Source organism: Oncorhynchus nerka, linkage group LG18 (genome assembly GCF_034236695.1).
Source record: "Oncorhynchus nerka isolate Pitt River linkage group LG18, Oner_Uvic_2.0, whole genome shotgun sequence".
NCBI classification, from domain to species: domain Eukaryota; kingdom Metazoa; phylum Chordata; class Actinopteri; order Salmoniformes; family Salmonidae; genus Oncorhynchus; species Oncorhynchus nerka.
The window spans coordinates 35,294,967-35,311,152 of NC_088413.1; the positions used below are offsets into that span (position 1 = coordinate 35,294,967).

The 16,186-nt window shown below is 43.9% G+C and overlaps 1 protein-coding gene and 1 pseudogene across 1 annotated transcript; one reads left to right on the forward strand and one right to left on the reverse strand.

The window, feature by feature from the left end:
* Window positions 1-2,833: 2,833 nt before the first annotated feature.
* LOC115145846 (plasma protease C1 inhibitor-like) lies at window positions 2,834-10,554 on the forward strand. Its single transcript, XM_029687401.2, has 10 exons — window positions 2,834-2,992; window positions 3,345-3,392; window positions 3,798-4,086; window positions 7,654-7,977; window positions 8,188-8,403; window positions 8,604-8,747; window positions 8,945-9,148; window positions 9,289-9,428; window positions 9,531-9,753; window positions 10,109-10,554. The coding sequence occupies exons 2-10, from the start codon at window positions 3,345-3,347 to the stop codon at window positions 10,354-10,356; spliced, it is 1,836 nt and encodes a 611-aa protein (XP_029543261.1). The 5' UTR covers window positions 2,834-2,992; the 3' UTR covers window positions 10,357-10,554.
* A 67-nt stretch (window positions 10,555-10,621) lies between these two features.
* The window catches only part of LOC115145845 (double C2-like domain-containing protein beta), a 41,057-nt pseudogene continuing 35,492 nt past the window's right edge, over window positions 10,622-16,186 (reverse strand).

Here is a 16,186-nt window from a genome sequence, read left to right on the forward strand (position 1 = left end):
AGACGACTGTGTGATCACGCTCTCCGCAGCCAATGTGAGTAAGACCTTTAAACAGGTCAACATTCACAAGGCCCCTGGGCCAGACAGATTACCAGGATGTTTACTCCAAGCATGCGCTGACCAACTGGCATGTGTCTTCACTGACATTTTCAACTTCTCCCTGTCCGAGTCTGTAATACCAACATGTTTCAAGCAGACCACCATAGTCCCTGTGCCCAAGAACACTAAGGAAGCTGGCTAAATGACTACCTACCCGAAGCACTCACATCTGTAGCCGTGAATGCTTTGAAAGGCTGGTCATGGCTTACATCAACACCATTATCCCAGAAACCCTAGACCCACTCCAATTTGCATACCGCACCAACACATGATGATGCAATCTCTAGATGATGCAATCTCTATTGCACTCCACATTGCCCTTTCCCACCTGGACAAAAGGAACACCTATGTGAGAACGCTATTCATTGACTACAGCTCAGCGTTCAACACCATATTGCCCTCAAAGCTCATCACTAAGTTAAGGACCCTGGGACTAAACACCTCCGTCTGCAAATGGATCCTGGACTTCCTGACAGGCCGCCTCCAGGTGGTAAAAGTAGGTAACAACACACCTGCAATGCTAATCCTCAACATGGGGCCCCCTCAGGGGTGCGTGCTCAGTCCCCTCCTTTACTCCCTGTTCACTCATGACTGCACGGCCAGGGACGACTCTAACACCGTCATTAAGTTTGCTGATGACACAACAGTGGTAGGCCTGATCACCGACAACGATGATGGAGGAGGTCAGAGACTTGACTGTGTGGTACAAGGACAACAACCTCTCCCTCAACGTGATCAAGACAAAGGAGATGATTGTGGACTACAGGAAAAGGAGGACCGAGCACGCCCCCATTCTCATCGACGGGGCTGTAGTGGAGCAGGTTGACAGCTTCAAGTTCCTTGGCGTCCACATCACCAACAAACTAACATGGTTCAAGCACACCAAGACAGTCGTGAAGAGGGCAAGACAAAACCTATTCCCCCTCAGGAGACTGAAAAGATTTGGCATGGGATCTCAGATCCTCAAACGGTTCTACAGCTGCACCATCGAGAACATCCTGATGGGTTGCATCACTGTCTGGTATGGCAACTGCTTGTCCTCCTACCGCAAGGCACTACAGAGGGTAGTGCGTACGGCCCAGTACATCACCGGGGTCAAGCTTCCTGCTCGGACCTCTATACCAGGCGGTGTCAGAGGAAGGCCCTAAAAATTGTCAAAGACTCCAGCCACCCCAGACTGTTCCCTCTGCTACTGCAAGGCAAGTGGTAACGGAGCGCCAAGTCCATTAAGCTTCTTAACAGCTTCTACCCCCAAACCATAAGACTCTTAATCAGCTAATCAAATGGCTAACCAGACTTTTGCATTGCCCCTCCCCCCACGCTGCTGCTACTCTCTGTTATTATCTTTGCATAGTCACTTTAATAACTCTACCTACGTGTACATAATTACCTCAAAGTCGGTGCCCATTGACTCTGTACTGGTACCCCCTGTATATAGCCCCGCTATTGTTATTTACTGCTGCTCTTTAATTATTTGTTATTCTTACGTATCTTTAACTTTTTTTCCCGGTATTTTCTTAAAACTGCATTGTTGGTTAAGAGCTTGTAAGTAAGCATTTCACTGTACACCTGTTGTATTCTGAGCATGTGACAAATAACATTTGATTTGATATGATCTATGAATTTCACATGACTGGGAATACAGATATGAATCTGTTGGTCACCGATACCCTAAAGGTAGGGGCATGGATCAGTATCTGGTGTGGCCTCATGCATCTCCTTTGCATAGAGTTGATCAGGCTGTTGATTGTGGCCTGTGGAATGTTGTTCCACTCATCTTCAATGGCTGTGCGAAGTTTCTGGATGTTGGCGGGAACACACTGTTGTACGTGTCTATCCAGAGCATCCCACACATACTCAACGGGTGACATGTCTGTTGAATATGCAGGCCATGGAAGAACTAGCTAGTTAATCTATAAATTACATTTTCAGCTTCCAGGAATAGTGTACAGATCCTTGCGACATGGGGCTATGCATTATCATGCTGAAACATCAGGTGATGGCGGCAGATGAATGGCACGACAATGGGCCTCAGGATCTCGTATCATGCAGTTGTATTAGTTGTCCGTAGCTTATGCCTGCTCATACCATAACGCCACCAACACCATGGGGCACTATGTTCACAACGTTGACATCAGCAAACCGCTCGCCCACACAACGCCATACACGTGGTCTGCGGATGTGAGGCCAGTTGGACGTACTGCCAAATTCTTTAAATTGACATTGAAGGCGGCTTATGGTAGAGAAATGAAAATAAAAATTCCCTAACAGCTCTGGTGGACATTCCTGCAGTCAGAATGCCAGTTGCACACTCCCTCAAAACTTGAGACATCTTTGGCATTGTGTTGTGTGACAAAACTGCACATTCTAGAGTATCCTTTTATTGTTCCCAGCACAAGGTGCACCTGCGCAATGATTATGCTGTTTAATCAGCTTCTAGATATGCCACACCTCTCAGGTAGATGGATTATCTTGGCAAAGGAGAAATGCTCTCTAACAGGGATGTAAACAAATTTGTGCACAACATTTGAGAGAAATAAGCCTCTGAGTATTGAACATTTCATTTTATATTATTTCAGCTCGTGTAACATGGGACCAACACTTTACATATTGCGTTTCTATTTTTGTTCAGTGTATTATGGGAGCTTTTGCCAAATAACCATGTGATTTTCAGTAAATCAGCCCGTACAAAGTGCAAACACACAAGACCACTAATCAAACAATAAACAGATAAGTCATTATTTTTGGTGAGAGTAGGGAAGGGAAGGACACACACATACTGAACGCACGCAGGACGTAGGACGTGAACCCTTTTTTTTTCCAATTGAGAAAATATATCATCATCTTACTCAGACTATTTCTGATGCTGTAATATTTGCAAGTGACCTGCAGTGTGAGTAAACTTTTTCGATGCCTTTCTAAAGACCTACCAATAACTCAATCATGATAGGCCTACTGTCATAGGGATATCGTGGTTAGTTACTCTAGATATAATATTGCTGATATTGTTTGCCTATGTTGTTATAACGGCAAATGCCATGTCTAATATTTTGCTTGTTCCACTGAGATATAGAGCATGAGTGAATTGACCAATCGGATTAGGAAAGAGACATGAATATGTGCCAAACTAGTCTTGTTTTTTTGTTCTATTGATTTTTTCATTCCCACTGCCCCTTTGCCCGCTGTGTCCCGTCATCCCTTCCTACCTCTTCTCTCCCCCTCTTTTCTTTCTTCACCTTCCCTAGATGGGGATTTCAGTCCTATCGTGTGTCTCCCTCCTGCTTGTCTTTGAGGTAAACACAAAGGGCCAGTTTCCTGGAGAAAGATTAAGAACACTCCTGGACTGAAAAGCATGCTGAACGGAGAATCTCTGTTGAAAATGCTTTTTAGTCCCGGGTCCGTTGCCTGCATTTACAAAGAGTAGGATTGCTGTTCGGCTTTAGCTTTTAGATCATAATGAATATGATAATATGGACAGGGCAGACCTGACGCTAGATCAGCACTCCTACTCTAAGACACTGTTTGAATAAGGGCCCAGGAGTGTAGGCGTAAATCTGGTTCTGGGAAACGGGCCCATTTTGTTTTGTAATATCAAACCCTGGTTTTTAGGACAAATGCTAATGTGGCACAGAGACACTTCATGTACCTTACTGCCTCCACCTTCTTGTTTGGTTGTCCATCTCTGTCTCTCTATCCAGCTTTTCTCTTCTTCTGTTGGGGTCCTGCAAAGTGTACCTGGCTCCACCCTGGTCTTCCCATGTCTCCCTGGCCAAAACCAAAAAAGCTTTGCTGGGGCTAAGATCACCTGGAAATACAACGACTCCCTGGTTCCCGACTACCCAGAATCCTCAAAGCAACTCAAGGCCTCCAAGGATGGCTTCTATCTGGAAATCTCTCCCGTCAGTGTAGCCAACGAGGGGGAATATGAATGTGTGATCAAGCAGAATGATATGGAGTGGCAAAAAGTGCACATAGTCCAGGTTGATGGTGAGGACACATACTGTCACCTCCTATTTTCATCACAACTGCCTGTGACGTGATGTAGGCCTTACTTGAAATAGACACTCCACCTTATTTAAAAATATATATATTTTTAAATCATGTTACAAGTTAAAACTCAATCACTGGTTCACTTTTCATTATTTGTACAGTGTGCCTACCTTTTTACACTTAGTAATTCATCTTCAAGTCTATGTTGAGAAGAGAAATAGAACAACAACTTTAGCAGAATGTCGTGTCTTGGCTATCATTAATGTTACGACGATTGTTTTATCAAATCGATTAACTAATTATTACAATGATTAAATGAAACCTGTAACAATTTACTTGTTACCAATCTTGGGGCACCACGGAAGAAGTTTATTTAACGAGTTACCGTTTTCCGAATTAACTCTCAAAGATATTTAGATCTCTTACATTTCAGACATCAATCAGTCATTCATTAATTGTTACCTTCTACCAGGTCTCATTCTGAATGTCGCAAAATCCTTGGATATCTGCACGAACCCTAGCATAAATGATGAATCAGAGATACAGTGGGGCAAAAAAGTATTTAGTCAGCCACCAATTGTGCAAGTTCTCCCATTTAAAAAGATGAGAGAGGCCTGTAATTTTCATCATAGGTACACTTCAACTATGACAGACAAAATGAGAAAGAAAATCCAGAAAATCACATTGTAGGATTTTTAATGAATTTATTTGCAAATTATGGTGGAAAATAAGTATTTGGTCAATAACAAAAGTTTATCTCAATACTTTGTTATATACCCTTTGTTGACAATGACAGAGGTCAAACGTTTTCTGTAAGTCTTCACAAGGTTTTCACACACTGTTGGTGGTATTTTGGCCCATTCCTCCATGCAGATCTCCTCTAGAGCAGTGATGTTTTGGGGCTGTTGCTGGGCAACACGGACTTTCAACTCCCTCCAAAGATTTTCTATGGGGTTGAGATCAGGAGACTGGCTAGGCCACTCCAGGACCTTGAAATGCTTCTTACGAAGCCACTCCTTCGTTGCCCGGGCGGTGTGTTTAGGATCATTGTCATGCTTCAGACCCAGCCACGTTTCATCTTCAATGCCCTTGCTGATGGAAGGAGGTTTTCACTCAAAATCTCACAATACATGGCCCCATTCATTCTTTCCTTTACACGGATCAGTCGTCCTGGTCCCTCTGCAGAAAAACAGCCCCAAAGAATGATATTTCCACCCCCATGATTCACAGTAGATATGGTGTTCTTTGGATGCAATTCAGCATTCTTTGTCCTCCAAACACGACGTGTTGAGTTTTTACCAAAAAGTTATATTTTGGTTTCATCTGACCATATGAAATTCTCCCAATCTTCTTCTGGATCATCCAAAAGTTCTCTCTGGCAAACTTCAGACAGGCCTGGACATGTACTGGCTTAAGCAGGGGGACACGTCTGGCACTGCAGGATTTGAGTCCCTGGCGACGTAGTGTGTTACTAATGGTAGGATTTGTTACTTTGGTCCCAGCTCTCTGCCGGTCATTCACTAGATCCCCCCGTGTGGTTCTGGGATTTTTGCTCACCGTTCTTGTGATCATTTTGACCCCACGGGGTGAGATCTTGCGTGGAGCCCCAGATCGAGGGAGATTATCAGTGGTCTTGTATGTCTTCCATTTCCTAATAATTGCTCCCACAGTTGATTTCTTCAAACCAAGCTGCTTACCTATTGCAGATTCAGTCTTCCCAGCCTGGTGCAGGTCTATAATTTTGTTTCTGGTGTCCTTTGATAGCTCTTTGGTCTTGGCCATAGTGGAGTTTGGAGTGTGACTGTTTGAGGTTGTCTTTTATACTGGTGTCTTTTATACTGATAACAAGTTCAAACAGGTGCCATTAATACAGGTAACGAGTGGAGGACAGAGGAGCCTCTTAAAGAGGTTACAGGTCTGAGAGAGCCAGAAATCTTGCTTGTTTGTAGGTGACCAAATATTTATTTTCCACCATAATTTGCAAATAAATTCATAAAAAATCCTACAATGTGATTTTCTGGATTTTTTCTCTCTCATTTTGTCTGTCATAGTTGAAGTGTACCTGTGATGAAAATTACAGGCCTCTCTCATCTTTTTAAGTGGGAGAACTTGCACAATTGGTGGCTGACTAAATACTTTTTTGCCCCAGTGTATATACAAATTGTCTTAATTATTTATTTACTAACTAACTAACTAATCACACAGAAATACAGAAACAAACAGAATAGCTTACACATTGATTACTACATAAAGCAATGAAAGGTCCCTAGTGGACTAAACCGATATGACGGCTTGCTACACAAAATGAAAAGGGAGGGGCATGTAAGAAAGAGCGGGAGAAAAGACAAAGGACTTCACTATCGTATGTACAGCTGATAACTACGCTCATGGAAATGCTAATACTTTGCACATGAACGGCCGTTCATTCGAAAATAATTGCAATGTACATATTTACAATTGTATGCCTTTGTTGTCTCTCTGTTGAAATTGCCGGTCCAGTTTCTGGAGAGTCAGTCGACAGAAAGTCTCTGGTTGTCCACCAGAGGTCACCATGTCCTTTGCAGTCGTAGCTTGTCCATCGGCTCGGTTTCTTAGAACAGGGTGGTGAGAGGAAATGGTTCTTTGTCTCTTGTCTTCGGTCGACTTCCCTATACTGTTTTTACACATACAGGTGCAGACTGTGAATGTGTAGTCTTTAGTTTTGTAGATTTCTGAACCATTTGTTATGTATTCTGCTGGCGCTGCACATAGCTGGTCTATAGAGTCTAACCATGTGTGGTTCTCGTGATGTCTGAACTTGTAGAGATTTTCTTCTTCTCTGATGAACGTTTCAGAGTTTCTACCGTACCTTTCAGCTCATGCTGTCGGTCTCGCTGGCCTAACATTTTGTCACGAGTCCTATTTAAGCACTCTGGGAAAAAGGGGCGTTCCCTCATTTTGTCGTAATGTCTGTGCTCAAGTGGGTGTGGTCACTGACTGGACTTCATATGAAAAACAAGGCTAACATCACATTACATCTTCTCACAAATAGTTTCATATTTAATCATATAAATTCTCCCAACATTTGGGTGTGACCCTGACAACTGGGAAATATATACATTCAAAGATACAGTTAGGTTGTTATACTGTCCTTTATCAGATCCCAAAACACAACTGATCTGACATAATTGCTCTTTAAATACCACGGACCATTCCAACTCTTTGGATTACAGAAATATTGTTTCATTCCCCACTTTTGGATAATGGCGTTTTGATGAAGAGAGGAGAGAGAGAGGGGGGAGGGCAATCTGGCGCCTATGATCCTCACCTTAAAGGGCAAGTCATGGCAAGAGGGTTTACATCACAATGAATAAGGCATTCAGTCGATTTAAACATACAGCCCCAGAACTTCAGTGTATTCATAGATTGTAATTCTTAAACTGGTGAAATATGGGGCAATTCTTTTGTTGCAGTTTAGCAAACTCTACAGGTCAGCAAACATTGCATGCATTTTGAGGTTGGCTCCAGAAATGATTTCTACTGTTGTGCTGTCTTTCTGTCTTCCATCTTGCTCTCTCCCTCCAGTGTCCAGCAGCTACATTCTCAAAGTAATCGAAGGGTCCACTGTGAATTTACCTTGTGATTGCCCACCATCCAATAAAGACCCGGTCCATTGGTACAGATATGATAAAGGAATGACGAACGGCACACGGAAGCAGTTGAATCCTGCAGAGACTGGAGAAATGGTGGAGGGTGACAGACTAGAATGGCTTTATGGCCCCCTTGAAAAAGATATGACAATCACACTTAATGAGGTCAAAATGGAGGATGCCGGCATGTACTACTGTGAGACAGCTGAGGAGGGCAGAGACAGCAGAAACTTTAATACAATTGAGCTAATTGTGGAAGGTACTTTTAGCTAACCTTCTTCCATTACACTCTCAAACCTTTGCATATATATACACATTTGTTAATACATTTGTGTAATTCGCAAATGTAACATCAATTGGTTCCAAATAGCCATAATGTCCAAATGTTAGACTCTCACCTGCAATGTTCAAGACACTGTCACGCTTTTGATTTGTTGAAATTCGAATCTTCGTTTGCCATTTCTTTTAGCTGCGCCCACCGTTCTTCCTTACTCCTGCGTTGGGTTCATGACCCCCTGGGAATCATGTCAGGACGAGACCAGCAGGTCGTGGGAGGCCATGCTAGGAGAATCCCTCAATGAGTTCTCCATGAAGCTTTATGCCCACCTCAGCCAATCACAGCCCATGAAAAACCTGCTCTTCTCTCCAATCAGCATCAGCGGGGTGTTAACCCATCTGTTACTAGGTAAGAAAGAGAGGGTGGGGTTTCTTTAAAATGGAACATGGGGAGAGGTTGTCCAACTGCACTCATACTCTAGACCTCAGTTCTTTTGAAAATGAAGCAACACTTGATGTCAACTCTCACTGAATGATTGATGCATGGAAGGCCAAATAAAATACATACGGTTTCATCCTGTCTCTCTCTCTCTCTCTCTCTCTCATTAGGGGCTCGTGGCAAGACAAGGAGAGACATGGAGACGGCTCTCTGTCTGTCTCACGACTTCTTCTGTGTTCATTCCGAGATGAAGAAACTGAAGCTGAAACTTCAGGACACACTGAAGATGGCCTCCCAGATCTATTACAACCCCAGTACTACCAGAGCACAATTAGTACTCATGATAATTATAGCTTGTTCTCCACATATAATTTTGAATTCTCGTCGTATATTGTCAATTTAATCATGAGTCGCCATCCCCCCTTAACTCACTGTCTGTCTGTCTGTCTGACCGTCCGTCCATCCGTCTGTCTGTCCACCTCTCTGACATTCCCTCTCTCTCCCCCCTCAGATATGAAGTTGAGTGAGTCCTTTACCAACCAATCCATGCAGTTCTACGATGCGGATCCAGTCAAATTGACCAATAGCAGTGAGGTAAACGTGGAAATGATCAACAGTTGGGTTGCAAAGCAGACAAATAATAAAATCAAAGAGCTGGTCGACTCTGTTCCCGCCCACACCGAACTGCTACTCCTCAATGCTGTGTATTTCAATGGTCAGTATCCTGTTTGTGTATTTGTGCATGTGTGTGATCCAAGTAAGCTCTTGGTAAGCACCGATGCTCAATCTATCTGATAGGATATAGTCTATTTTAGCGGATATGGAGTATGTGGATTATAATAATATCTGTTTCAGGTCAATGGAAGATGAAATTTGATGCAAAATCCAAAACGTTTCCATTTGTGAAACTGAATGGTGATACTGTGAAGGTGCCTGTCCTCTACAGTGCCAAATACAAATTGGCTGTGCAATATGTCCCGGCAGTGAAGGCACAGGTAACCATTTTGATTACACACACCCACACTTACATGCACAGATACACTGTAAGCAATCACACACAATCTACGTAACATTCTAACCTTGTCAATCACCCATAGGTGGCGATGTTCCCTCTCTCTGGTGCAAGTAGCTTGTTCATCTTGCTCCCGCCCACTACCAAGCTCACAGACCTGCAATTGGTGGAGGGGAAGATGACGGACAGGGCAGTGAAACAGATGGTGGAGCAGATGAATCAGGTGTCTCCCCAGGCCACCGAGGTCACTCTTCCCAAAATCAAACTGGACATCCGGACCGAGATGAACACCCTGCTCAGGAAGATAGGTCTGTCTGTATGCGTGTCTATCTGTCTGTCTTATAGCTTACCTGCTGCCTGACTATTCGAATTATAAGACTGTGCATTTTGTTGTGGCCACCTGATTCAACTAACCACCAAGCCCTTGATTAGTTGAACCAGATGTTTTTGCTTGGCTACAACAAAAATGTCTTCATCCAGGAGCAGCAATGGATTTCACCGGGTCGTTCTAAGTCAACCTAAACCAACAACTCTGGCGTTTCTTGATTTGCCTCTCTCACTTCTCTCCCTCCCTTTCTTCTACCTCCCTCTACCTTCTGCCCTTCTCCGCTCTCCTTCTCCATATCTCCCTCCTCTTACTCCCACACCTCTTTCTTCCCTTAGGTTTGTCTGAGCTGTTCGACAGCGCCAACCTGTGTGGCCTCTACCCTGACAACGAGTTGCTCCTGACGGAAGCCCGCCACCGGGCCTTCCTCTCCCTGACGGAGGAAGGTGTGGAGGCTGGGGCGGCCACTTCCCTCTCTTTCTCCCGCTCCTTCTCTTCCTTCTCAGCCCTCAGGCCCTTCCTGATGATACTGTGGAGCGACCAGGCCAAGGCCCCACTGTTCGTGGGCCGAGTGACCGAGCCGTGAGAGAAGGAGGCAGAGAGAGGGAGAGAGGGTAGCATGCATATAGAAAAAAGCCATGTTTGCAAAAGAAAAGGACAACTTCCTTCTATTGAAGTTACATGTTCATTGTCAAAGTGTTTTAAAATAAATACTCAGGAGGGCTTGCTATAGGTTGTCACAAAATGCATGACTTATCAAACAATAAAAGTTGACATCTCTCCACATGTGGTATGGACATCTTTTTGTACGAATGTGCTATTTAAATCACTCTTCTGTCCAACAACGTACACAGTAGGTCACTGAAACGGGTTCAGTTTTTTTTATTTTTAAAGTAGTTCCACAAACTCACCACAGGATGTCAATCACACCGTATGTTCCACATAGAGATAGCCATTACGTCAGTGAGTACACAGGGATGCTGTAACAATAGTCCTCCCGCTCCGCCCTGTCTCCCCATTCCCCGACGCTAAAGGTTTTAAAGCAACTGCGGACCCAGTAAAGCGTCAAATTGAGCAACTTACCCTGAATAATTTTTTTTACAAACAAAAATTACAAAACCGACGAGTACACATCAGCGATGATAGCTCAAACAGATTTGATTGATGATACCATGTCAATGATGTCAACCATAAAGAAATTGCCATTGATCAATGTTAGCCACAATGTTAGTTACATGTGCATATATATGACAATCGTTACACATGCAATTCTTTATTAGAATGTGATGATGCATATGGTTTGTTTTTGTCACATGATGAACAAAGTCGAGTTGGCTTGACCGACAACAAGTAAAAGAGATAGAGAGAATCTGAGTGAAAATAAACCAATCAGATAACCTGGACAAGATAATAAATATCTCCAAGTCCAAGCCTGGCTTCACATGATAAGGAATATCCCGGAGAGGGAAGTACATACATACTAAGTAACTTGTGGAATAGACACCGGCTGGGATGCGGTTTTAACCAATCAGCATTCAGGATTAGACCCACCCGTTGTATACATACTCAGTATTGCATACAAAAAAAAACCATGAATGCATCTTTGACAACATATCACGGAGTGACATCGGAGATGTTTATCAATTGATTATCAACTTCACTGTTGTTGCTGCGCGTGGAGAGGATTTCTGTGTCGTCATTGGTGTGCATAGAGAAGAACAGATTCCGCCCTCTCCACTCCACCACCATCTTTGTCAAGGTCCCTCAACGTGTGTTCTTGGTGACCGCAAAAGACCAGACGAGCTGAACTTCTCACACGTGGTCTCAGAGTTCAGTCCCTAGCTTTGATGATCCACGATCCGTGTCACATTTGACCTCGAGCCATGTTGAATCGTTTTTTTGTTTGTTTTGTTTTTTGCTATCCGTCATGATGCCCTCATTCACACTTTTGTCCAAGTACAGAATTACGAACACAGAGATCCCAGACAACGATTAGAAAGTAAGAAAAAGTCCAGGAGACTGTTGACTGACTGAGATGTCTAATTCACACTACACGGGCTGACCAAAACCATACTGTGCTGGCCTGGGTAATTTTCTTTTCACATTGTCCTTTTTTCATTCAAGCAACTACAGTAGATGAGTTACCAGGCCAGTGCAGTACAGCTTGGCTTGACTTGGCTGTGTTTGGCTCAGTTGTGTGAACAGGGTAATAGTGTGCTTTAGTGGACCAACGTTGGAACTATAAGGTGTCCAAACTGTAGCCAGGGGCCACAGGATTGGGCCTCTGTCCTTAGGGTGGTTATTAACCCCTTGAGGTCTGTCTCTGGTAAAGGAATCCATGGTGAGAGGTCACTGTCTACGTTATGGCAGTGTTTTTTTGTTGTTGCAAGGGAGGGTGGGGGAGAGGGGTGTCCATGAGTGTGTTCAGATTCAATGCATGAACACGCACACACACACACAGACATGTACACAACGCACACACACACACTTGCAAGCATCCACACACACACACAAACGTTGTGTCGGTATCCTTTGATCCAAATTAAATTAAATTAACCTATTCCTTTGGCTATAGATGGAGTTTTTGCCATATTTTTCACACAAATAGTTTTTTTTCTCCAAGATGGAACATTTGAATGTCTACAAGAGACTCACCGAAATTGAAAAAATCCAGTCATTTATAAATAAAATCTTACCGTAAGGGCGCAGAGAACTAGAAGGAAACTCTCCTCGAGAGCTACTGGGATGTTCATGCTTTTATTCCAGGCCAGCATGAACACACCCGATGACACTTATTGTTGTCCAGACTGCATTAGGCTGGAGCTGGAGCAAAAGCCTGCACACCCAATAGTTGGTATTTGATAACCTCTGATAATCCCTCTTTAGAGTAGGGGGCTATAGTTTGTTTGAGACTGTCGCAGAAATCTCTCTGTGCTCTCTAGCTTTCAATTAACTAAAATTCAAAGGTCAAAGGGCACAGAGCAGGGGTCAGAGAATAATTCAGACTGGGGGTTATCTTGTGTGACTGTCACCAAGGAAAATTGACTCACTGGACTGCCAGCCATTCTGTTGCACATGTGACAGGACATCAGTTTGTTAGACCATGGGGACATCCAGGAAACATAGGAGTGAGTCTCGTACTGTAGGAGTGAGTCTCGTACTGTAGGAGTGAGTCTCGTCTCTTTTGTTCTGTCTTTCTTCACAGCTCCATGCTTCAGGGTTCACGGATGGAGACATTTGGAGAAGGACGTGACACGCTTACAGTCAAACCCACACGCGCGCATGCACAACGCACGTCCACACACACACACATGTGTATGCTAAATGTATGCACACACAACAACTCACTCACACACAAAGACACATACACACAGGAAGATATGGGGAGATACAGACACCCACTGTCATCACGTACAGACATCGGACAAGTACACAGTGACAGTACAGTCAGACGGAACCTTTTGTGCTTTAACGCTATGGTGTGCCAGTTTTCATCAGAGCGACAACCACCATAATAAAAAATCTATAGTAGGTGACTTATCCAACTTGTCCTCATCACTTGGGTACTTTGTGAAGTAAATCAGGGATGCAGAGGAGGGTAAACACATGCTAATGCTGTTAACGCACTTTGGTGAATACTGTTTTCACACCTATTACGCTAAATTAGCACTAGCACTGTTAGCGCTGTTAGTACTGTTAGCATTGCTAGCGCTGTTAGTACTGTTAGCGTTGTTAGTACTGTTAGCATTGTTAGCGCTGTTGGCACAATCAATGCTAGAACTGAGTCATGGGTAACTGCATACGTGGAGTGTGTCTGAAAGTGGACGTGAAGTGGTTGGATCAACACAAGAACACAAAAGAAGTGGTTGGATCAACACAAGTAGGTTAGTGGAAAGTGAATCAGCTAATTAGGCAGATTTATTGGCGCTAAAGATCGTTTTGCATGGCTGAGTGGGCCGTACGAGGAGTGTATAAGCCAGTGAGAATGACTTGCGTACCGTTACTGTTGTATCGAGGTGTCTGCCAACCTGAGGGCGCTTCCCACTAGGCAGCTGTATCAGCTGGGTCGCCAGCAGTAGCTAGCACGGCCATTTTTTTGCCCTCTCATTATTTTTATTTCAAGTAGGATGGCAATCTACACAATACATAACAAATATTGCTAACTATCTCGGTGTCACATTGATACGGTCTACTCAATAGGGAGGGCATGAACGGCAACAACACCGGGACACAGTGTCCTTCGCTTCCGCTCGCTAAGCACTTTTGTCCCACAAAGGTGTGGGAAGTAGTTACTTATTGTAGCCAACATCCGGGTGACAGTCACAGTAAGCACACAGATACAACACATACAAGCAACAGTACACCCATCATCAGTACTTTTAATGAAAAATATAAAAAAAGTTGTCAGTTTTATTCACTGAAAACATACAATTCTTTGTAGCGGTGAAATACAATTTGGACTCATCTTCTGGCTTCAAAACTGAAGTCCAAGCAACGAAGAAGCGAGAGAAAAAAAAACAACACCGCTCAGTCAAAACCGTCTAACCAATAACAGAGCGCTGATGTCACTCCCATCGCTGTCGATCCACCCACTTTATTCGCCACGGCCACTTTCAGAGACACACCAAGTATGCAGTTGCCCATACGTCCTAGAACAGTTAGAGCAGTTAGCATTAGCGTTGCTAGATGCCAGTCATCTGTTACCCACCTTTTTCAACTACATCCCTGGTAGAAACAACCTGGCGATTACAACGTTCATAACAAGACCTTGTTGGGCAATGGGCCCACAGGCTCTCACAGACTGTTCCAGTATCGGAGTTACAGTGCAAGTAAGAGGTTCTACACTGTTCATGTACATTTGAATGGCTGAAATTGCAAGTGACGTCACAATGTTGAGGGCTAAGGTCAAATTGGTTAGCACTTTCACGTTAACCATTTCAATGAGGGACATTTTCACAAATGTACTTACTTAGAAAAAAAATCTAAATTGGGATAATTACCCACTATTATTATTTGTATTATAATTAATATTGTTATTATTATATCATCATTATCCGTCTCATTATTGCATGTTTTATCACTATTATTACTTTGTTACTTTATTATTTTGTTCTTTCTTCATTTCATTTAATGATTATCATTTAATGATTGCGATAAAGTGTGTGTGTGTCAGTCACTGCGGGGGGGGCTCCGGAGGGGCTCCTTGCTGCGTGAGGGCGTGCCAGTACTCGACTTTCTTGCCGATGTGTTTGAGACACTCAAACCAATGTTTCAGCCTCACTCCCTTAGCATTTATGCCCAGTTCAACTCCACCTGTGAGAGAGGGAGGTAGAAGGTGGAAGGGAGAGGGAGAGAGAGAGACACACGCAGACAGACCCGCAGAGGGACACACAGGGAGACACACAAGGAGGGAGAGAACAGCAAGAAAAAGGGGAGAGATTAAGAAAAGTGTGGGGGGGGGGGGTGATTGATAAATATCGATTAATTGACAGATAGGAGAGGAGAGAGAGAGAGATGAGGAGAGAAAGAGAGTCATCCCTGGGAGGGTCATCCGACAGATAGTGGTTTTCCTGGCTGTGATTGCATAGTTGATGGAGTGTGAAGTTTTAAACACAGTATTTTGCAGACGCCGGCTTTCACAACACCTCAAACACTCTCAATAGCTCATCTGTGGCCCCACTAAGCCTTGGCATTAAACTCAGATACAGTGAGAGGTGTGGGGGAGGTTAATACTGTTCCCTTACGTAACTCACACTTCCTTGGAACCAGACAGACACATATCAAGACAGACACGCACAGTCCTCACAAGTATAAAAATACAAACACACACACACACACACATCTCACTGGGCACAGGCGTCAATTCAATATCTATTCCACGTTGGTTCAATGTAATTTCATTGAAATGATGAGGAAACAACATTGATTCAACCAGTGGTTTACCTAGTGGGATGTGTGTAATTGTATGTGCGCAAACACACCTCGCCCCCTCGTAGCGCCCAAGTTTCAGAGAGCAAGTGTGTTGGCATACTCTTCCCACGTACCTTCCTAATGACCCCTTCTCATTCTGGCCACCCCCAAACACAGACACACACACACACAGTTGTACACACACACACACACACACACACACACACACACACACACACACACACACACACACACACACACACACACACACACACACACACACACACACACACACACACATGATCTCTTTGCTGAGTTTTTCTAGGCCACTCACATACCCCCCTAATGACATTCCAATCCCATCTCTCCTTTCCCTTCCCTGACATCCCCCCCCTCCACACACATGCACATATTGCGATACCGTGTTCCCTGAGCCCGGAGGGGTGTGGGTGACAAACGGAGGGCGACAGTGTGACGAGGCGTGGGACGTGAGAAAGAAAGGCGAG